This window comes from Ammospiza nelsoni, chromosome 35, assembly GCF_027579445.1.
Source record: "Ammospiza nelsoni isolate bAmmNel1 chromosome 35, bAmmNel1.pri, whole genome shotgun sequence".
In the NCBI taxonomy this organism is placed as follows: domain Eukaryota; kingdom Metazoa; phylum Chordata; class Aves; order Passeriformes; family Passerellidae; genus Ammospiza; species Ammospiza nelsoni.
The window spans coordinates 1,982,119-2,004,420 of NC_080667.1; the positions used below are offsets into that span (position 1 = coordinate 1,982,119).

The 22,302-nt window shown below is 63.2% G+C and overlaps 3 protein-coding genes across 3 annotated transcripts; 1 reads left to right on the plus strand and 2 right to left on the minus strand.

The window, feature by feature from the left end:
• Positions 1 to 852: 852 nt before the first annotated feature.
• On the minus strand, positions 853 to 4,685 carry PLP2 (proteolipid protein 2). Its single transcript, XM_059491528.1, has 5 exons — positions 4,573 to 4,685; positions 2,504 to 2,656; positions 1,940 to 2,035; positions 1,505 to 1,592; positions 853 to 1,242 (listed from the first exon to the last, which is right to left on the minus strand). The coding sequence occupies exons 1-5, from the start codon at positions 4,657 to 4,659 to the stop codon at positions 1,223 to 1,225; spliced, it is 444 nt and encodes a 147-aa protein (XP_059347511.1). The 5' UTR covers positions 4,660 to 4,685; the 3' UTR covers positions 853 to 1,222.
• A 145-nt stretch (positions 4,686 to 4,830) lies between these two features.
• MAGIX (MAGI family member, X-linked) lies at positions 4,831 to 10,833 on the minus strand. Its single transcript, XM_059491487.1, has 7 exons — positions 10,552 to 10,833; positions 9,842 to 10,014; positions 9,445 to 9,519; positions 8,990 to 9,055; positions 7,175 to 7,310; positions 6,337 to 6,457; positions 4,831 to 5,711 (listed from the first exon to the last, which is right to left on the minus strand). The coding sequence occupies exons 4-7, from the start codon at positions 9,007 to 9,009 to the stop codon at positions 4,831 to 4,833; spliced, it is 1,158 nt and encodes a 385-aa protein (XP_059347470.1). The 5' UTR covers positions 9,010 to 9,055; positions 9,445 to 9,519; positions 9,842 to 10,014; positions 10,552 to 10,833.
• A 788-nt stretch (positions 10,834 to 11,621) lies between these two features.
• On the plus strand, positions 11,622 to 22,020 carry GPKOW (G-patch domain and KOW motifs). The gene is made up of 13 exons (XM_059491488.1): positions 11,622 to 11,818; positions 11,931 to 12,012; positions 12,193 to 12,422; positions 12,492 to 12,637; positions 13,203 to 13,306; positions 14,076 to 14,237; positions 15,345 to 15,447; positions 16,881 to 16,977; positions 18,265 to 18,366; positions 19,056 to 19,125; positions 19,901 to 19,985; positions 21,547 to 21,765; positions 21,929 to 22,020. The coding sequence occupies exons 1-13, from the start codon at positions 11,622 to 11,624 to the stop codon at positions 22,018 to 22,020; spliced, it is 1,689 nt and encodes a 562-aa protein (XP_059347471.1).
• The last annotated feature ends 282 nt before the right edge of the window (positions 22,021 to 22,302 follow it).

Here is a 22,302-nt window from a genome sequence, read left to right on the forward strand (position 1 = left end):
GGAGGTGAGGCGTGGGGCGCGGGGCGCGTGCGCGCGGCGGGAAGCGTGAGGGGAGGGCACGCGGGGGGATTGGAGGGGAGCTCCTTTTAGCACTGCGCATGCGCGGGGCGGGGCGCGAGTTGTGGGAGGGGGGACTTTACTGCCGTTCTTTCGGTGTGCAGGAGCCGTGACGGGTGGAGGGAGTTCCTTCCTTTTTCTGTGAGGGGAGCGGGGACTTTCTGCCTCTCTTAAGCTGTGCAGGAGTCGTGAGGGGTGCAGGGGTTTCCTCCCTCTTTGCGTGAGGGCTGGACGGGGTTCCTCTCGTTTACCGTGAGGGCTGGAGGGGGTTCCTCCGTTTTTCTGTCAGGGGTGGAGGGGTTTCCTCCCTTTTTCCTTGGGGGGTGGAGGGGTTTTCTCCCCTTTTCCGTGGGGGGACGGGGAGTTTCCCACTCTTTTCCGTGAGGGGTGGTTTCCTCCCTTTTTTCCGTGAGGGATGGAGGGATTTCCTCCCCTTTTCTCCGTGAGTGATGGAAGACTTTCTTACCTTTTTCCGTGAGAGCTGGAAGGGTTTTCTCCCTTTTTTCGTGATTAGGAGTTCGGGAATTTCCCGCTCTTTTTCCATGAGGGGTGGAGGGGTTTTCTCCCTCTTTCCGTGAGGGGATGAAAAGTTTCCTCCCTTTTTTCATGAGGAGAGGAGGGAAGGGTTTTCCTTCCCTTTTCCCTGGGCCAAGGGAGTCTCCCGCCCTTTTTCCATGAGGGGAGAGGATTCTCTCACCAGGCAGAACTGTGATGGGAAGGTTTGGGACGAGTCCCCTCAGGATCTACAGACCCGCCCCACAGGCTGTTACCATGACAGACACACCGGAAAAGCAATGCAGCAATACAAACCCTTTATTTCCCAATATATTGCCCCCAAAAGCCTCCTGCAGGCTGGGGGAGTGGTGGGGGAGGGGGAACACCCCAAAAACAAATGGAGGCGCCCCAGAAACTGAGGTGGGCACTCCAAAACCTGTGAGGGACAAGGGCACCTTTACGCCTGAGGGGGTCTCCCCGGGGGGAAACTGAGGCACGGGCAGTTCAAGGCACTTGCAAAGGCGTTTGAGGGAGGGGCAACCCCTGAGGGACCCCCTGCCCCCCCCCCCCGGGGGGACCCAGGCGTCGGGACCCCTCAATAATTTAAGGCTGGGGGTCCCCCTGTGCGGGGGGAGCTTTGGGGAGGGCTCCGTTGGGGATCTTGGCTTGTTCAGGCACCCTCTGGGGACTCTGCAGGGGGACAAAGTGGGGATTGGTTACACCCCCAGGGACCCCCAAACCCTCTGGGGATCCCCCCACCCCCCGGTCTCCCCCCAGTACCCCCCCCCCCACAGGGCAGCAATCCCCTCCCAGTGCTCCCAGTACCCCCCCACAGGGCAGCAGCCCCTTCCCAGTGCTCCCAGTACCCCTCCACAGGGCAGCAATCCCCTCCCAGTGCTCCCAGTACCCCCCCACAGGGCAGCAGCCCCTTCCCAGTGCTCCCAGTACGCACCAGTAGGGGCGGCCGTGTGGCCCTGCCGTAGGGGGAAGGTGATGTAGGCGTCGTATCCCAGCAGGATCCCGGCCAGGAGCCCAAACACCTGGGGATACAGGGGGTCAGAGACCCCTCAAACTCCCCTGTAGCCCCAAACCCCCCTGCACCCCCCAACCAAGCCCCTCCCTACAACCTGACCAGGAGCCCAAAGACTGGGGGGGTCAGAGACCCCCAAGCTCCCCCTGTACCCCCAAACCCCCCTCACTCTTGCCTAGAGCCCAAGACTGGGGGGGGGCAGGGGGATCAAAGCCCCCCCACCCCAGCCTGGAGCCCCAAGACTTGGGGGATCAGAGACCCTCAAACCCCCCCTGCACCCCCCACCCCCTGGTCAGGAGCCCCAACACCAATGGGGGATCAGAGCCCCCCAGGCCAGCCCCCCAAAATCCCCCTCACCCCTCCCGCAATGCCGGCCCCGTTGTGGTGGCTGATGATGACGATGAGGGAGATGATGAGGAAGAGCACGGCCCCGATGACACAGCGTGTGAAATCCTAGGGGCACATATGGGACCCCTCAGAGACCCCCAAACCTTCTGGGGACCCCCCCACCTCCAGGGGTTCCCCTCAGGGACCCCCAGACTCTGGGAACCTCCAATCCCCAGGGACACTCAGCCACTGCGGGAACTCCCAACCCTCCCCACAGCCCCCCAAACCCCTCCAGTGCTCCCCAAACCCCTCCCCAGCCCCCAGTGCCCCCCAAACCCCTGTAATCCCCACAAAACCCTCCCCAAAGGTCCTCTAATCCCCCCAAACCCCTCCCCAGCCCCCAATGCTCCCCAAACCCCTGTAAAGCCCCCACACCCCTCCCCAAACCCTCTGTAATCCTCCCAATGTCCCCCAAACCCCTCCCCAGCCCCCCAGTGCTCTCCAAACCACCTGTAATCCCCCCAAACCCCTCCTCAGCCCCCCCAAACTCCCTGTAACCCCCCCGACCCCCCCCCCCATTGCCCCGGCACTCACGCTCCAGCCCCAGTGCAGCAGCTGCATGCGCTGCGGCAGGCGGCAGCTCCAGGCCAGCAGCACCAGCGCAGCGAACACCAACTCCACCACTGCCAACCCCACATAGCCCGTGCGGGACGCCCCGAAACACACCAGGGTCAGCGCGCACAGCACCTGGGGAGGGGATGGGAGGGAGCTATGGGGGATCCCCCAGAGACCCCATTGTACGGGCACAGCACCTGGGATGGGGATGTATGGGATCCATAGGGGATCCCCCCACAGCCACAGAGACCCCATTGTACAGGCACAGCACCTGAGGACAGGGATCCATAGGGGATCCCCCCACAGCCACAGAGACATGTACCCTGTTATATACACAGCCCTTATGGGGTGTGTGCTGTGTGCCTTACGGGCCTGGTGTGTGTGCTCCACCCAGGCTCCCTAAGGGAACATAAAGGGTCAGTAGGGACCCTCTGGTGCACTCAGAGACCCCTCAGAGACCCCTATAGCGCTGCATACAGACGCCATGTTTGGCTGCCAGGGAAACGCCTATAGTGGCCCCTATAGAGATCCTGAACATTCTCCTATAGGGCCCTACAGGTTTTGGGCTCTTGCTTAAAGACTCTTACAGCATGTCCTTGATTCTGCTGTGGGGTCACCTATAGACAGCCCCCCTATAGCGCCCCAATAGGCCATTGTGGGGTCACCCTATAAACCCCATACCACCCTCAACAGGCCACTGTGGGGTCACCTATAGACCCACCCCCCCCCCCAGCGCCCCCGACAGGGCACTGTGGGATCCCCTATGAGACCCCCCCTCTACCCCCCACAGTGCCCCCAGCAGGCCACTTGGGGTCACCTATAGAACCCCCCCCCCCCCAATAGCGCCCCCAACGGGCCGCTATGGGATCCCCTATAGGACCCCCCCATCTCTCCCCCATTAGCGCCCCCAACAGGCCGCTGTGGGATCCCTTATAGAACCCCCCGCCCCCTCCCCCATAGCGCCCCCTGTGGGCCCTCCCCGTTTCCCCCGTGGGTCCCGGCCCCGTCCCCGCGTGGGCGGCGGGACAAGGGCGCCGCTGTGGGAGCGCCGGGGCGGGGCCGTCTCCCAGCAATGGGCACCATGGCAACGGCACAACAACGCCCCCCCACCCGCCCTTCAAGGGGCGATGGCGTGGGTGGGGCCCGCCGGGCTGGGGGCTCTTAAAGGGGCAGAGGTCGGGGTGCCTTAAAGGGGCCGCTCCCGCCGTGACGCGGCCAGCGCCGCCCGGACTGGCGCAATAACGGCTGGCACGGCGGGCCGGGCACCGCCCGAACCCCGCTTGTCCCCGGGCAGGGCTCAGACATCCGGGCTCCCTCCCGCCGTCCCAGCCAGGGCCCCCGGCCCCGCCCTTCTCACCTTCCCTCCCCGCCCCACCCCCCCTTTCCCAGGGCGTTGCCCCTCCACGCGCCCGAAACGGCACCGGGAGCGGTGCCTGCGGTGTCCCACGGCACGGGGACACTGCGGGGTATCACCCACCCCCGGGCACCCGGCTCCCGCTCTGCACGTGTCGGCCCCAGCGCTCCGGGAGCGCTCCGGGAGCCGCGCATCCCCCGAGCGGAGCCGGGGTCCCGCTGCCCCCGGAATGGGGATAGAGGTGTCGCGGTACCCCCGATCCCTTCCAAAGCAGGGACCCGGAAAAAACCGCGCTCCCGCCATCCCGCTCCTCCGCCCCCGCACAGAAACGGGGACCCACGTGTCGGGGTGTCCCCGGGCCCCCCAAAACGGGGATCCAGGTATCCTGCTGCCTCTCCCCCCCCCCCAAAACCGGTGATCCCAGACATCCTGCCCCGCCCCAAACCGGGACTCACGGATCCCCCTGCCCCACGGATGAGCGCCCAGGCGTGTCCCCCGCGCCCCAAAGAACCGGGCACCGAGTCACCGTGCCCCTCCGAGCAGGGACCGCGGCATCCCGGCCCACCCCCGCCCCCAGCAGGACCCAGACGTGTCCCGGTGTGTCCCCCCCCGCCCCCTCGGTGCCCACTCCGCTGGATCCCCCACCCCCTGTGCCCCACCCCGGTGCCCCAGCCCGGTGCCCCCCGTGTCTCACGATCTCGCCGATGAGCACCAGCCCCTTGCGGGTGCGGCTGAAGGCGAGGCAGGTGGCGGGGCAGCTCTGGGCCCCGCTGGACTCCATGGCGGGACCGGGCGGCACCGAGCGGGCGGTGGCAGCGGGACGGGACGGGGGGGGCGGGGGGGGCCCCAGGGAGCTGGCACGGCGCGGGGGCGGAGCCTGGCGGCGCGCGCCGGCACGCCATTGGCCGGCGGGGCGCGGGTGGGCGGGGCCTGGCGGCGGGGGAAACCCCTATTAGGGATGAACGTGGAGGGAGCTCCGGGGGCGGGGCCTTGGGGGTCGACGCGCGCCGTCACGTGACCGGGCGGGGCGGGGGAACCCCCGGGTGGGGGTCCCGGGGGGCGGGGCCTGGAGCGCGGCACCGCCTGCGATGATTGGGTCGGGGTCCCGGGGGGAGGGGCCATGGGGGCGGGGCTTAGAGCGGGGAACCCCCTGCGCGTGGCGGTAGGCGGGGCTTGGCGCGGGGTGGCGGGAAGGGGATCCCGAGGGGCGGGGCTTGGAGGGGCAGGGCCGGGGAGGGGTCTCGGCATTGGGGGGGTGTTGGGGGTCTCTGAGGAGCTTTGGGAGACCTGGAAAAGCCTTTGGGGGTCCCTGGGGAGGGTCTGGGGGGATGCAGAGGGTCCTGGGGAGGGCTGTGCGCCTTCTGGGGTCCCCAGCGCGGTTTGGGGGTCCCCAGGGCCGTTTCCCGGCGCCGCTCTCGGTTTTGGGGTGACTCAGCGGATGTGGGCAGCGCCCCGCCCGCCGGATGCGGGAAGGGAACGAACGGGGGGGTCCTTGTGGGAAACGGGAGCCACCAGGGGGGTCCCCACCTTTATTGAGCACCCCCGAAATGGGGAGGGGGACAACACCTCCGTGCGACCCCCGGAACGCGTGGGAGGGGGGGCATTGCATAGCTCGAAGGGCGCCCCCGCCAAATCGAGGGGCACCAGAATGACCCCAAAGCACCAAAAAATGGGGTGCGGGCGGGGGCGAACGTCGCTGCGCCGTCACCTTCCGTGTGCGGGGGGGTTTAGGGGGTGCAGCCCCCCCCACGAGGCAGAAGCAGGGCTCCCCCCGCGGGGAGCTGCCCACGCACAGCCGCAGCACCCCCCGCGCCGGCGGGGCTGGGGGCGACCCTGGGGGGGACAGACAGACAGACAGGGGAGGGGGCGTCACTGCCGTGGGGGCGGGGCAGGGACCCCCCACACCCCCACGCCCACCCCAGAGCCTGGCAGGGGCTGGGGGCTCGGGGCTGTACCACTGTTCTGGTGGGGGGGGGATCAATGGGGTGTGTTACTGAGTTTGGAGGGGCTCTGGGCTGTACCACTCTGCCGGTGAGGGGGGCACTGGGTATCTTACTGATTTTGGGGGACAATGGGCTGTACCACCTGAGTGGGGGAGGGCACTGGGATACACCGGTGTGTTTGGGGGGACAGTGGGCTGTACCACTGTTCTGGTGGGGGGGGCATTGGGGTGTCTTACTGAGTTTGGGGGCACTGGGTTGTACCACCTGACTGGAGGGGGACTGGGATACACCACTGTGGTTGGGGGCTGTGGGCTGTACCATTGTGCTGGCAGGGGGGTGATTTATCCAGCTGTGATTTGGGGGGGTCCCTGGATGTCCCGGTGCCTTGGGGGGGTCTCTGGGGTGTCCCTTATTTCCATTCCCGCCCTGTCCCGGTGACTCTGGGGGTCCCACCCTGTCCCCACCATACGGGGGGGTCCCGCGGGTATTTTGGGGGTCCGGGGGGGGGGTCTCACCGTGGGGGCGGCGCAGCAGCAGGCGCAGGCGGCTGCCCCCCCCCCGGATCCGGGCCAGCGCCTGCGCGTGGCTCATGCCGGCCGTGGGGGCCCCGTTGATGGCCAGCAGCTCGTCACTGACCTGCGTCCCCCCAAACGTCACTGACACCCCCAAACTGCCACAACCCCCCAGAGACCCCCCCAGAGACCCCCCCAGATCCCCAATTCCCTCCAGTTCCCTCAGGCCCCCCACAGCTCCAGACAGACAGAATCCCCCCGAGACCTCACTGCCCCCCCCAGCCCCATAGAGACCCCCAGAGCCCTATAGGAACCCCCACCCCATAGAGGCCCCCAGCCCCATAGAGTCCCTCCAGCCCCATAGAAACCCCCGCCCCACAGAGCCCCCAGCCCCATAGAGCTCCTCTGGCCCCATAGAACTTCCCATCCCCATAGAGCTCCTCTGGCCCCATAGACCTCCCAGCCCCATAGAGCCCCCCAGCCCCATAGAGCCCCCAGCCCCATAGAGCCTCATCTGGCCCCATAGAACCCCCCAGCCCCATAGAGCCCCCCAGCCCCATAGATCCCCCCCAGCCCCTCAGAGCCCCCAGCCCCATAGAACCCCCCAGCCCCATAGAGCTGCTCTGGCCCCATAGAACCCCCCAGCCCCATAGAGCCCCCCCAGCCCCATAGAGCCACCAGCCCCATAGAGCCCCCCCAGCCCCATAGAGCCACCAGCCCCATAGAGCCCCCACAGAGCCCCCAGCCCCATAGAGCCCCCCCAGCCCCCACAGAGCCCCCAGCCCCATAGAGCCCCCCAGCCCCTCAGGCCCCCCCAGCCCTCCTGAGCCCCCCCCCGTACCTGGATGCAGCCGCAGCGCTGGGCCGGGCCCCCCTCACGCAGCCCCCGCACAAAAAACCCCGGCGGGGCCTCCCCGGAGGCTGAACCCGAACCCGCCCGGGCCCCGCGGCAGCTCCACCGCGAACGGGGGCGAGGCCTGGGGGTTGTAAACCAGCGTAAACCAGTATGGACCAGTATGAACCAGTTACACACCCGTATACACCAGTATACACCAATATAAACCTGAACCCGCCCAGGCCCTGCGGCAGCTCCACCGAGAACAGGGGCGAGGCCTGGGACCAGTAACAAACCAGTATAAACCAGCATACACCAGTACAAACCAATATACACCAATATAAACCAGTATACACCAGTATACAGCAGTATACAGCATTATATACCAGTATACACCAGTATATACCAGTATACACCAGTATATACCAGTATACACCAGTATACACCAGTATACACCAGTATATACCAGTATACACCAGTATATACCAGTACACACCAGTATACACCAGTATACACCAGTATATACCAGTATACACTAGTACACACCAGTATATACAGTATATACCAGTATACACCAGTATACACCAGTATATACCAGTATACACCAGTATATACCAGTACACACCAGTATACACCAGTATACACCAGTATATACCAGTATACACTAGTACACACCAGTATATACAGTATATACCAGTATACACCAGTATACACCAGTATATACCAGTATACACCAGTATACACCAGTATATACCAGTACACACCAGTATACACCAGTATATACCAGTACACACCAGTATACACCAGTATACATCAGTATATACCAGTATACACCAGTATACACTAGTACACACCAGTATATACCAGTATACAGCAGTATACACCAGTATATACCAGTATACACCAGTATACACCAGTATACACCAGTATATACCAGTACACACCAGTATACACCAGTATACACCAGTATATACCAGTATACAGCAGTATACACCAGTATACACCAGTATACACCAGTATACACCAGTATATACCAGTATACACCAGTATACACCAGTATACACCAGTACACACCAGTATACACCAGTATACACCAGTATACACCAGTATACACCAGTATAAATCTGAACCCACCCAGGCCCCGCGACAGCTCCACCGAGAAGGGAGGGGAGTCCTGGGGATTGCACACCAGTGTAAACCGGTATAAACCAGTACACACCCGAACAAACCAGTATACCCCAGTATAAACTAGTGTACACCAGTATACACCAGTTACACACCAGTATAAACCAGTATAGACCAGTACACACCAGTATAAACCCGAACCCTCAAGGGCCCTGCAGCAGCTCCACCACAAACATGGCTGGGTCCTGGGACCAGTAACAAACCACTATAAACCAGTATATACCGGTATACACCAGTAACAAACCAGTTATACACCAGTATACACCAGTAACACACCAGTATACACCAGTACACACCAGTTACACACCAGTGCACACCAGTGCATACCAGTACACACCAGTGCACACCAGTTACACACCAGTGCACACCAGTATACACCAGTACACACCAGTGCACACCAGTTACACACCAGTATACACCAGTGCACACCAGTACACACCAGTGCACACCAGTTACACACCAGTTACACACCAGTGCACACCAGTATACACCAGTACACACCAGTGCACACCAGTTACACACCAGTAAATCCCCAGGGCCATGAGGCAGCTGCATCCCAGCCCTGCCCAGTCCCTCCCAGTGCTCCCAGTTCCCCCCCAGTTCTCCCAGTTCCCTCCCAGTGCTCCCAGTCCGTACCTGTGCCCAGCCCAGTCCATGGCCCAGCCCCCCCCTCGGCGCTGCTGGGGCTGAGCAGGTCTGGAGCTGGGGAGAGAGAGGGACCAGTATGCACCAGTATGGACCAGTATGGCCTCCCAGTAACACCCAGTATGACCAGTATAACCAATATGACCAGTATGACCAGTATAGCCTCCAAGCAGCACCCAGTATAGCCTCCCAGGACGGCCAGTATAGCCTACCAGTGCTCCCAGTATAACCAGTATGACCAGTATAACCTCCCAGTATAACCACCCAGTGCTCCCAGTATAACCAGTATAACCACCCAGTGCCCCCCCAGTGCCCCTCAATCCCTCCCAGAGCTCCCAGTGCTCTCCCAGTGCTCTCCCAGTGCTCTCCCAGTGCCCTCCCAGTGCTCCCAGTCCCCCCTCCCAATGCCCCCCCAGGCCCCCCAGTGCTCCCAGTGTCCCCAGTACCGGTGGGCAGCAGGTCCCGGGGCTCAGGCCCCACAAAGCTGGTGGCGGCCACGGGCTCGGGGGGGGCTCCAGGGCCTGTGGGGGGGGGGGACACTGCACCAGTGACACCAGTGCCCTCCCAGTGCTCCCAGTGCCCCTCTCCCAGTGCTCCCAGTGTCCCCAGTCTACCTCCCAGTCCTTCCCAGTATGCCTTAATCCCCCCAGTCTCTCCCAGTCCCTTGAATCACCCTCCCAGTGCCTACATTCCCCGTTCCAGTCTTTCCCAGTGCCCCCCCAGTCCCTTTCCCAGTCCCTCCCAGTTCCCCCCCAGTCTCTCCCAGTGCCCCAATCACCCCCTCTACCATCCCCCCAGTCCCTCCCAGTCCAGCCCAGTCCCTCCCAGTCTCCCCAGTCTCACCCAGTCCCCGCAGCAGCACCAGCAGCTCCCCGCTCTCGCTGCTCTCTCTCTGCTCCCTGCGCTGCCCCCGGGGGTCTCCCCAGGCCGGGGGGGGGGCTGCGGGCGGGGGGCGGCGGGGGGGGGGCGGCTGTACCGGAGCACGCACGAGCCCCCCACCACCACAACCACGCTGACTGTGAATGGGGGACAGCGGTGAGACCCCCACCCACCCAGAGACCCCACCCAGAGACCCCCCCCACCACCACAACACTGACTGTGAATGGGGGAAACTGTCAGAGACCCCCACCCACACAGAGACCCCCACCACCACCACAATGCTCACTGTTAGAGAGACCCCCGCCCAGTTGGACCCCAACCCAGTTAGAGAGACCCCCACCCACACAGAGCCCCCCACCACCACCACGCTCACTGTGGGGGAGGACAGAGGTTAGGGACCCTCACCCACCCAGAGAGAGACCCCCCAGCACTGCCACCACAGTGACTGCAGGGACGGACGACCACCAGTCAGGGACCCCCGGGCATGGGAGACCCCCGGGGAGATGGGACCTCCCCCAAAGAGGGGGGGATACCTCCCAAAGATGGGAACCCCCCAGAGATGGGGACCCCCCCACCCCCACCAGGGATGGGACCCCCCGAGATGGCCCCGGGGGTTGGGGTCACCCCTGGGGTTTGGGGACCCCCCCGTCATGGCCCCGCCCCTCCCCCCTCACCGCTGGGCCCGGGCGGCGCCTCCGGGGGCGGCATCGGGGGAGGGGCCCCCCCGGGCTGGGGGGGGGCAGCGCCTGCGGGCACCGGTGCGACCGTGACGGACCAGTGACCCCCCCAGTGATCCCAGGAGCCTCCCAGTTACCACCCGGTGCTCCCAGTAACCTCCCAGTGCTCCCAGTAATGTCCCAGTTATGTCCCAGTAACATCCCAGTGCTCCCAGTGACCTCCCAGTGCTCCCAGTAATGGCCCAGTAACTCCCCCAGTGCTCCCAGAGACCTCCCAGTGATCCCAGTAACCTCCCAGGGCTCCCAGTGACCTCCCAGTAACCTCCCAGTGCCCTCCTCTGTGCTCCCAGCGACATGCCAGTAAATCCCCAGTGCTCCCAGTAATGGCCCAGTGCCCCCTCAGTGCTCCCAGAGACCTCCTAGTGACCCCCTAGTAACTTCCCAGTGACCTCCCAGTGCTCCCAGTACCCTCCTGGTGCCCCCCCAGCTTCTCCAGTTCCCTCCCAGTTTGTCCCACATCATCCCAGTAATCCCCAGTGCTCCCAGTTCCTCCCAGTGATCCTCGTTCCCCCCAGTGCTCCCAGTACGTCCCAGTGCTCCCAGTCCCTCCCAGTTCCCCCCAGTCCCTCCCAATTCCTCCCAGTACTCCCAGTGTCCCCAGTTCTCCCCAGTCCCCCTCAGTGCTCCCAGTTCCCCCCAGTGCTCCCAGTTCTCCCCAGTACTCCCAGTCCCTCCCAGTGCCCCCCAGTGTCCCCAGTTCCCCCCAATGCTCCCAGTGCCCCCCGCCCCTCCCCCCGGTACCGCCGCGGGGTCGCCACGGCAACGCGCGCGAGGCCGGCGGGCCCGAGCGGCGGCGGGACGGGCTGAGCGACGGGCGGCTCCGCCAATCAGCGGCCGCAACGCGCGGCTAGGGGGCGGGGCATGTCACGACGGCAGAACCGATAGGTGGGGGCTGCACCAATCAGCAGCCGCAAAGGCCGCGGGATGGTGGCGCGCCGCAAAGGCTGCCGGGAGTTGTAGTCCGGCTCAGGCCCCGGTCTCTCTCCCACAGGGCCCCGCGGCGGAAGATGGCGGCGGGCGATGGAGCGGCCGAGGGCACCCCGGGGCCGGGGCCAGGACCGGGGCCGGTGTCCTTCGCTTTCAGCCGCAGGGCCGAGCGGCGGCGGCCCTTGCCCGCGGGACCGTGCGCGGAGCCCGGCGCCGGCGGTGACACCGAGAGCGACACCGACTTCCTGACGGCCGTGGAGGACCGGGAGCTGCTCAGGTGGGCGCCGAGGGGCGGGGCCTAAAGATGGGCCATGCCTACGAGACGGGCTTGGGGGCGGGGCTTGGGCCTGGGGCGGGGCCTCGCTGCCGGTTTTTCCTGGAGGCTCCAGTGGGCGGGGCCTGCGGCAGGTGCGACAGCGCAGGTGCCGTGGGGGCGGGGCTTGGGGGGTCGTCATGGGGGCGGGGCTTCGGGTAGGGCGGGGCTTGAGGCTATTACTAATATGTCCAAGGGGGTGTGGCCTGTGCACAGATCACTGTCATTGCTATTGGGGCGTGGCTTGTGGTGGGCGTGGTTTCTGGCCGGGAACACCCCTTTGTTTAAAGACGGTGTATTGTTTGTGGGCGTGGCTAACTCACTGATCCCGCCCCCAGCACGCGGCCGGCCCCGCCCCCCAAGAAGGAGCTGGTGATCCCCCTGATCCCGTCCCACCGCTGGAGGAACCCGGAGCCCCCCCGTGCCGGCACAGACCCCGCCCCCAGCACAGACCCCGCCCCTCGAACAGAACCCACCCCCGGATCAGACCCCGCCCCCCTCACAGGCCCCGCCCCCAGCACAGACCCCCCCTCGGTGGAGGCCCAGGCGGTGCAGGAGCTGCTCCAGGGTGAGCCGGGGGGCCCGGGGGGGGCTGGGGGGCCCGGCTGAGCCCCCCTGACCCCCCCTGACCCCGCAGAGGCCCGGCAGAGCCAGGAGCAGCCCAATGGAGAGCCCGGACCCCCCATGGCCATCCCCCTGCAGGCCCCGGAGCGGGAGCGGGAGCGGGAGCGGGACCGGGACAGGGACAGGGACAGGGACACGGTCGGCACCGGGGTGCAGCCGGTGAGACACCCCCGGGACCCCTGAAATCCCCTGGGACCCCTGAACATCCCCTGGGACCCCCAAACAGCTCTTGAGACTCCCACACAGCCTCTGGGACCCCCAAATATCCTCTGGGACCCCCGAACACGCCCCAGAACCCCCAAACAACCCCCGGGATCCTCCAACATCCCACGGGACCCCCAAACATCCCTTGGGACCCCCAGATGTCCCCTGGAACCCCCAAACACCCCCTAGGACCCCCAAACATCCCCTGGAACTCCAAACATCTCCTGGGACCCCCGAACATCCCCCGGGTCCCCCACACATCCCCTGGGATCCCCCAAACAGCCCCAGAACCCCCACAGCCCTGAGACCCCTGGAGGGACCCCCAGAGCTCTGGGACCCCCAGACATCCTCCAGGACCCCCAAAGTGACCTCACCCTGGGACCCTGAAACATTTCCTGGGACCCTCAGAGTGACTGACCTCACCCTGGGACCCCCAGAGTGCCCCTTCCCCAGAGCCCTGGGACCCCCAAATACCCCCGTGGGCCCCCCAGCCCCCCTTTAGCCCCCCTTGCTCCCACAGACCCCCCAGGATTACGAGGCTGTGCCCGTGGGGCAGTTCGGGCTGGCCATGCTGCGGGGGATGGGCTGGAAACAGGGCCAGGGCATCGGCCGCACCTTCCCCAGGTGAGTCAGGGGCACCCCAAAACGGGGGGGACACCCCTGAGCCCCCAGTGGGGCACCCCCAAATCTGGGGCGCCCCCGAACCCCCAGGTGAGTCAGGGCACCCCAAAACTGGGGAAGGGGTCCCTGAGCCCCCCAGGTGAGTCAGGGGGACCCCAAACACCCAGGGGAGTCAGGGCAGCCCCCAGTCCCCAGGGGAGTCCCTGGGGCACCCCAAAACTGGGGGAGACCCCTGAACCCCCCAGAGCCATGAGGGCACCCTTGAAACCCCAGCAGGGCACCCCTGAACCTCCCAGGTGAGTGGGGTACCCCGAAACCAAGGGGGCACCCCTGAACCCCCAGAGCTGGGAGTGACCGGTGGGGGTACACCTGACCCAGCTGGATTTTGGGGTCCCCTCACCCCCCCTCAGGTGGATTTTGGGGTGCTCTGACCCCCCTCAAGGTATATTTTGGGGTCCCTCACTCCCCAAAAGGGGTTTTGGGGTCCCCAACCCGTAGGGCTGCTTTTAGGGACCCTTCCAGTGTGGATTTTGGGGTGCCCTCACTCCATTTCCCCCCAGGGGTGTATTTCAGGGTTCCCCCTGATGTATCTTGGGGTCTCCTCACCCCATTTCCCCCCCACAGTGTATTTTGGGGTCCCCCCAGGTGTATTTTGGGGTCCCTGACCCCGTTTTCCCCAATCCGGGGTCCCTCACCCGTTCTCCCCCAGGGTGTATTTCGGGGTCCCCCCGTGTATTTCGGGGTCCCTCACCCCATTATTTCCCCTCCCCAGGGTCGTGCCCCCCTGGAGCAGCGGCCCCGCCCGCGGGGGTTGGGGCTGGGGGCCGAGGCCGCCCCCCCCGGGACCCCCAAACCCGGGGAGCCCCCCCAGGGCCCGGCCGTGGGAGATAGCGTGAGCATCGAGGCGGGGCCCCACCGCGGCCTGCGCGGCAAGGTGAGACCAGTATGGACCAGTATAAACCAGTATAGATCGGTATAAACCAGTATGGACCAGTATAAACCAGTACAGACCACTATGGGGCAGTATGGACCAGTATGGGGTGGTTTGGGTCAGTATAAACCAGTACAGACCAGTATAGAGCAATATAAACCAGTACAGACCAGCACTGGATGGGCATCGAGGTGGAGCCCCTCCGCGGCCTGCGCAGCAAGGTGAGACCAGTATGGACCAGTATAAACCAGTATGGATCGGTATAAACCAGTATGGACCGGTATAAACCAGTATGGACCGGTATGGGGCAGTATGGGCTGGTGCAGATCCATATAGACCAGCACTGGGTGAGCATCGAGGCGGGGCCCCACCGCGGCCTGCGTGGAAAGGTGAGAGCTGCCGGGACCAGTATAAACTGGTATGGACCAGTATAAACCAGTATGGGCCAGTATAAACCAGTATGGACCAGTATGGGCCAGTATAAACCAGTATGGACCAGTATGGGCAGGTACAGACCAGTACGGGCCAGTATAGACCAGTATTGGGTGGGTATCAAGGCACGGCCCCGGAGCAGCACGGACCAGTATAAACCAATATAGGCCAGTATGGACCAGTATAGACCAGTTTGGGCTGGTATAGACCAGTACAGAGCAGTGCAGACCAGTACAGACTGGTAGGGACTGGTACAGACCAGTGCGGGCCAGTATGGACCAGTATGGGCCAGTACGGTCTAGTATAAACCAGTATGGGTAGGTATGGACTGGTACAGACCAGTACGGACCGGCGTGGACCAGTACAGACCAGTATACACCAATACAGACTGGTGCAGACTCATACAGACCAGTACAAACCAGTATAGATCAGTATGGACCAGTATAGACCAGTACAGGCCTGTATGAACCGGTACAGACCAGTTTGGACCATTACAAACTAGTATAGACCAGTATAAACCCGTACACACCAGTACAAACTGGTCCCTGGCTGGTGTGACTGGTCCCTGACTGCTGTAACTGGTCTCTAACTGGTGTAGCTGGTCTCTAACTGGTGTAGCTGGTCTCTAACTGGTGTCACTGGTCTCTAACTGGTGTAACTGGTGTGTCCCTGTCCCAGGTGGAGGCGCTGGACCCCGAGACCGGGCGGGCGCTGGTGCGGCTGCAGCTGGGGGGGCAGGTGGTGGCTGTGAGCCAGCACGGGCTGAGACCAGTCAGCACTGGTGAGTGACCAGTATGGACCAGTATGGACCAGTAACCCTCCGGTAACCCCTGTGTCCCCCCAGTAACCCCCCAGTAACCCCAGTAACCTCTGTGAGCCAGCACGGGCTGAGACCAGTCAGCACTGGTGAGTGACCAGTATGGACCAGTATGGACCAGTAACCCCCCTGTGACCCCCAGTAACCCCTGTGAGCCAGCATGGGCGAGACTGGCAGGGACTGGTGAGTGACCAGTATGGACCAGTAACCCCAGTGACCCCTGTGAGGCAGCATGGCCTAAGACTGGTCAGCACTGGTGAATGTCCCAGTATGGACCAGTAACCCCCTGGGACCCCCAGTAACCACCAGTAACCCCTGTAATACCCCCAGTAACCCCCCCAGTAATCCCTGTGGGCCAGCATGGGCTGAGACTGGTGGGGACTGGTGAGTGACCAGTATGACCAGTAACCCCCTGAGACATCCCCAGTGCCCGCTGTGACCCCAGTGACCCCCTGTGAGCCAGCACAGGCTGCGACCAGTTAGCGCTGGTGAGTGCCCAGTATGGACCAGTAACCCCCAGTAACCCCTGGGACATCCCAGTAACCCCCAGTGACCCCTGTGAGCCAGCACAGTGGGCACTGGTGAGTTTCCAGTATGGACCAGTAACCCCTGTGACCCCCAGTGACCCCGGGGACATCCCCCCAGTAATCCCCAGTAACCCCTGTGACCCCCCCCCCAGTCAGCAATGGGGAGTGTCCAGTATGGACCAGTAACCCCCAGTAACACCCAGCATCTCCCAGTAACCTTCAGTGTTTCCCAGTAACCTCCCAGGGTGTCCCAGTAATGTCTCAGTAACATCCCAGTAACCTCCCAGTGCTCCCAGTAACCTCCCAGTGCTCCCAGTAACCTTCCAGGGTGTCCCAGTGCTCCCAGTAACCTCCCAGGGTGTCCCAGTGCTCCCAGTAACCTCCCAGTAACGTCCCAGTGCTCACTGTGACCTCCCCGTGCCCCCCCAGTGCTCCCAGTACTCTCCCAGGGCCGTTTGTATCTCCCCAGTACCCTCCTGGTGCCCCCCCAGCTTCTCCATTTCCCTCCCAGTTTGCCCCACATCATCCCAGTAACCCCCAGTGCTCCCAGTAACCCCTCGTGCTCCCAGTTTCACCCCAGTTCTCCCAGTCTCTCCCAGTTCGCCGAGTAGCTCCCAGTCCCTCTCCCAAATCTCTCCCAGTTTGATCCCAGTCCCTCCCAGTATCTCCCAGTTCCCCCCAGTCCCATTCCCAGTCTGTCCCAGTCCCATTCCCAGTCTGTCCCAGTCCCATTCCCAGTCTGTCCCCCCAGTCTGTCCCAGTCTGTCCCAGTTCCCCCAGTCCCATTCCCAGTTCCCCCAGTCCCATTCCCAGTCTGTCCCAGTTCCCCCAGTCTGTCCCAGTTCTCCCAGTCACCCCCAGTTCCCGCAGGTGCCTCGGGCCGCCCCCCCCGGCAGGATGAGGGGGGGCAGGACGGGGACCCCCCGCGGGGGGGGGACAAGAGGAAGGAGCCCCCCGAGAGTGACAGGTGAGGGGGGGCACTTTGGGAGGGGTCTCATTTTTGGGGGGCTTGGGGGCTCATTTGGGGAGGTTCTGGGGGGGACTTATTGGGGGGCTTTGTGGGGAGCTCATTTTGGGGGGTTCATTTGGGGGGGCTCTCATTTTGGGGGGCTTTGGGAGGACTTGGGGGGGCTCTCGATTTGGGGGGGTTCAGGGGAGGTTCTGATTTTGGGGTGTTTGGGGGAGTTCATTTAGGGGGCTCTGATTTTGGGGGGGTTTATTTAGGCGGGCTCTAAATTTGGGGGGCTTTGGGGAAGCTCCTAATTTGGGGGGCTCATTTGGGGAGCTCTCGATTTGGGGGGTTCGGGGGGTTCTGATTTGGGATGTTTGGGGGGGACTCTCATTGGGGCAGTTCATTTTTATGGGCTCTGATTTTGGGGGGGTTTGGGGGAGGTTCATTTAGGGGGGGCTCTCATTTTGGGGGGCTTTGGATTCCATTTGGGGGGGCTCATTTGCGGGGGCTTTTGGGGGGGCTCTAATTTTGGGGGATTCAAGGGGGTTTCTGATTTTGGGGTGTTTGTGGGGGGCTCTCATTTGGAGCAATCTCTAATTTGGGGGCTTTTGGGGGAGGTTCATTTAGGGGTGGCTCTCATTTTGGGGGGCTCCTTTGGGGGCTCTGAGGGGGGCTGTCATTTTGGGGGGCTTTGGGGGAAGCTCTGAATTTGTGGGGGCTCATTAGGGGGGCTCTCAATTTGGGGGTGTCCAGGGGGGGGTTCTGATTTTCGGGTGTTTGGGGGGGCTCATTTCGGGTGGTCTCATTTTGGGGGGCTTTGGATTCCATTGGGGGGGGCTTTGGAGGGGGGCTCTCTTTTGGGGGGCCCATTTGGGGGGCTTTAGATTCATTTGGGGGGGCTTTGGGGGAACTTATTTTTGGGGGGCTTTGTGGAGCTCATTTGGGGGGATTCATTAAGGGGGGGGCTTTAACCTTGAGGGCCAGGAGCCCTTTGAGGGGTGCGACCCCCCCCTGCTGAATTCGGGGGTAGGGCCCTGAGCCCCCCCAGCATTTTGGGGTGAGGGGCCCCAGGGCTTGGGGGGGGGGGGTCTGACCCATCGGGGGGGGGGGGGGTCTGTGCCCCTTTTGGGGAGGGGGTTTGAGGGGTGTGACACTTGGGGGGTCCCATGGGGGTCTGTGCCCCTTTTGGGGAGGTCAGTGCCCCCTTGGGGGGCTCCATGGCTGTGGGGGTGCTGAGTTTGGGGGTCTCCATCACTCTGGGGGGGGTCCCAGCCCCCCCCCAACGCCCCCCGTGCCCCCCAGGAGCGCGAAGCAGCCCCGGAGCGCCCCCACTGGCTGCGGCGGGACCTGCGGGTGCGCTGCGTGGACAGGGCCTTCCGGGGGGGGCTGTTCTATAACTGCAAGGTGAGACCCCAAAACACCCCAAAAATATCCCAAAAATACCCCGAAAATATCCCAAAAACACCCCCAGGGCCTTCCGGGGGGGGCTGTTCTACAACTGCAAGGTGAGACCACCAAAACACCCCAAACACACCCCAAAAACACCCCTAAAACACCCCAAAATACCCCCAGGGCCTTCCGGAGGGGGCTGTACTACACCTGCCTAGTGAGACCCCAGAAATACCCCAAAAACACCCTGGGACACCCCAAAACACCCCAGGATACCCCAAAACATCCTGGGAATCCCAAAACCCCCCCAGGACACCCCAGAAACACCTGAGACACCCTAAAAACATCCCAGGACACCCCCGAAACCCCCCTGGGCAGCACCCCAAAAACATCTGGGTGGGGAGCACCCTCAAATCCCATCGGGGGGGTCAGCCCCCCAGAAACCTGCAGTGGGTTTTGTGGTGGTCCCCCCTGTTTGGGATTTGGGATACTGACCCCCCCCCGGGTGTTTTTGGGGTGCTGGACACCCCCCCCGATGCAGTTTTGGGGTGCTGCCCTTCCATGGATGCGATTTTGGGGTGCTGATGCCCCGGGTTTTTTTTGGGGTTCCCCCCACAGTGGGATTTTGGGGTGCTGCACCCCACGATGGGAGTTTGGGGATTCTGATCCTGACCCCCCCGGTTGTTTTTGGGGTGCCCCCCCAGATGCAGATCGAGGACCTGCTGTCCCCCGACACCTGCGTGTGCCGCACGGACGACGGGCGCCTGGTGGAGGGTGAGACCCCTCCCAAAGGGGGGAATGGGGGGGTCCTGAGCCCCCAAATCCCCTCTGGAACCCCCAAAACCACCTGATATCCCTGAGCCCCCAAAACCCCCAAAACTCCTCTGGAACCCCCAAAAACCCCTGGGCACCCCCAAAACCCCCCTGATATCCCTGACCCCATCCAGACCCCCAAACTGCCCCCTCCCCTGACCCCCCCCCCCCCCCATATCCCTGCCTGACCCCCCAAAACCTCTCTGGAACCCCGAAAACCCTTCTGGCACCCCCAAAACCACCCCGATATCCCTGACCCCCCCTCTGGAACCCCCAAAATCACCCTATATATCCCGGAGCCCCAAATCTCCTCCTGACCCCCCAAAACCTGCCTGGGACTCCCAAAATCCCCCAGAGCCCCCCAAAATCTCCCTGGGACCCTGACCCCTGCCTCCCCTGAGCCCCCTAATCCCTGAGTCCCCCTCCCCAGATCACCCAGACCCCCCATGGCACCCCCAAAAGCCTCTCCCCAGACCCTCCTGATCCCCCCTAATCCCCCATTGTCCCCCAAAGCCCCCCAAAGCCCCCCTGATCCCTCATTGCCACTCCTGACCCCCCATTTCCCCCCCGACCTCTCATTATCCCCGCCCTGATCCCCCCATTTTCCCCACTCTGACGCCCCATTTTCCCCCCCATTCCCCCCCCGAACCCCCCCATGCCATTCTACCCCCTCCGTGCCCCCCATTGTCCCCCCATTGTCCCCCCTGACCCCCCCATGTCCCCCCATTGTCCCCAGGGCTCCGCGAGGCCTCTCTGGAGACGGTGGTGCCGCGGGCAGCTCCGAGCGCGTCATGGTGGTGCTGGGGGAGCACGCGGGCACGGTGAGACCCCTCCCCAAATTCACTGAGAGACCCCTTAAATACAGCCTGGGACCCCTCCCCAAATTCACTGAGAGACCCCAGACACACTGATATACCCTCTAAATACCCCTGAGACCCCTCCCCAGTATACACTGAGAGACCCCCTAAATACAGCCTGAGACCCCTCCCCAATTTATACACTGGGACACCTCCCAATATACACTGAGAGATCCCCTAAATACCCTGAGACCCCTCCCCAATATACACTGAGAGACCCCCTAAATACAGCCTGAGACTGTATTTGGGGGGAGCTCTCATTTTGGGGGGCTTTGGGGGGACTTGGGGGGCTCTAATTTTGGGGGGTTCAGGGGGGGTTTTATACTTTATACACTGGGACCCTTCCCAGTATACACTGAGAGACCCCATAAATACAGCCTGAGACCCCTCCCTAATTTATACACTGGGACCCCTCCCCAATATACACTGAGACACCCCATAAATACAGCCTGAGACCCTCCCCAGTTTATACACTGGGACCCCTCCCCAATTTATACACTGGGACCCCTCTCAATTACACTGAGAGACCCCAGATACACTGACATACCCCCTAAATACTCCTGAGACCCCTCCCCAATTTATACACTGGGACCCCTCCCTAAATACAGCCTGAGAGCCCCCCCAGATATACCCCTGAGACCCCTCCCCTATATAGCCCTGAGACCACTCCCCAGCTTATACACTGGGACCCCTCCCCAGTATACACTGAGAGACCCCATAAATACAGCCTGAGACCCCTCCCCAATACATACACTGAGAGACCCCCTAATACACTGAGACCCCTCCCTGATTTATACGCTGGGACCCCTCCCCTATATAGACTGAGACGCCCCATAAATACAGCCTGAGACCTCTCCCCAATATACACTGAGAGACCCCCTAATACACTGAGACCCTTCCCCAATATACCCCTGAGACCCCTCCCCAATATACACTGAGACACCCGATATACACTGAGAGCCCCCTGAATGCCCTGAGACCCCTCCTCAAATACTGCCTGAGACCGCTCCCCAAATAAACCTGAGAGCCCCCAAATACCCCCTGAGACCCCAAATACACCTGAGACCCCCCCAAGTACACCCTGAGACCCCTCCCCAGATACCCTGAGACCATCCCCAGATACCCTGAGACCCTCCCCAAATACCCTGAGACCATCCCAGATACACCCTGCAACACCTCCCAGACACCCCAACCCTCCCCAGCCCCCTCCCCACCCCTGACCCTGTCCCCCTCCGCAGCTGGCCGGATCCTGGAGCGGGACTGTGCCAAATCCCAGATCCCCCTCCCCAAATTCCCCTCCCAGCCTAACCCTGTGTCCCTCTCTGCAGCGGGGCCGGATCCTGGAGCAGAGGATGCCCAGATCCCAAATCCCCCTCCCCAAATCCCCCTAACCCTGTCCCATTTCCCTCTTCTCCGTAGCTGGGCCGGATCCTGGAGCGGGACTCTGCCCACACCCCAAATCCCCCTCCCCAGTCCCAGATCCCCCTCCCCAAATCTCCCTAACCCCATTTTCTCCCCTCCGCAGCTGGGCCGGATCCTGGAGCGGGACTCGTCCCGGGGCCGGGCCCTGGTGCAGCTGGGCCGGGCGGGCCCCGCGGTGCTGCCGCTGCCCTTCGACAGCATCTGCCACTACCTGGGGGGGGGCGACGACGACTGAGACCCCCGGACCCCCCCAAATCCCTGGGCATCCCAAACGCGGCGGCCCCGGGCAATAAAAGGGTCCAGAACCAGCGGGGCAGCCTCGGTGTGGTGGTGTTGGAACGGGGGAGCCTCCCCGCGGGGAACCCCAAAATCCCCCTGAAACTCCCCAGAATGATCTTGAAGCCCCTCAGAACCCCCCCGAAGCCCCCCCAAAACCCACTGAACCCCCTAAAATCGCCCTGAAGCCCCCTGAAACTCCCCTGAAGGCCCCCAGAATCCTCTTGAAGCCCCTCAGAATCCCCCGAAGGGCCCCCAAAACCCCCTGAAGCCCCCGAAAATCCCCCTGAAGGCCCCCTGAAACCCCCCCCGAAAGATCCCCAAAACCCCCTGAACCCCCTAAAAGATCCCTGAAGTCCCCCAGAACCCCCCTAATGCCCCCCAAAACTCCCCTGAAGGCCCCAAATCCCCTGAAGCCTCCACAAAAGCCCCCTGAAGCCCCCCCAAAAAAACCCCGAACCCCCCAAACCACCCCTGAGGCTTGCAATAAACATTCATGAAACCCCAAAACCTTCCTAAAGCCCCCCAAACTCCCCTTAAGTTCCGTAAAACCCCCCTGAGGCCCCCCAGAACCTCCCTGCAG

Coding starts and splice junctions, on each gene's coding strand:
- PLP2 (XM_059491528.1), bottom strand. CDS start 4,659: ATGGAGTCCAGCGGGGCCCAGAGCTGCCCCGCCACCTGCCTCGCCTTC. Junction 2,657..4,572: donor TGGTGCTCATCGGCGAGATC/GTGAGACACGGG, acceptor TCCCCTCCCCAG/GTGCTGTGCGCGCTGACCCT. Junction 2,036..2,503: donor TGCTGCACTGGGGCTGGAGC/GTGAGTGCCGGG, acceptor ATGTGCCCCTAG/GATTTCACACGCTGTGTCAT.
- MAGIX (XM_059491487.1), bottom strand. CDS start 9,009: ATGGACTGGGCTGGGCACAG. Junction 6,458..7,174: donor AGCGCTGCGGCTGCATCCAG/GTACGGGGGGGG, acceptor GGGGGGACGCAG/GTCAGTGACGAGCTGCTGGC. Junction 5,712..6,336: donor GCTGCTGCGCCGCCCCCACG/GTGAGACCCCCC, acceptor TGTCCCCCCCAG/GGTCGCCCCCAGCCCCGCCG.
- GPKOW (XM_059491488.1), top strand. CDS start 11,622: ATGGCGGCGGGCGATGGAGCGGCCGAGGGCACCCCGGGGCCGGGGCCA. Junction 13,307..14,075: donor ATCGGCCGCACCTTCCCCAG/GTGAGTCAGGGG, acceptor TCCCCTCCCCAG/GGTCGTGCCCCCCTGGAGCA. Junction 19,126..19,900: donor CGACGGGCGCCTGGTGGAGG/GTGAGACCCCTC, acceptor CATTGTCCCCAG/GGCTCCGCGAGGCCTCTCTG.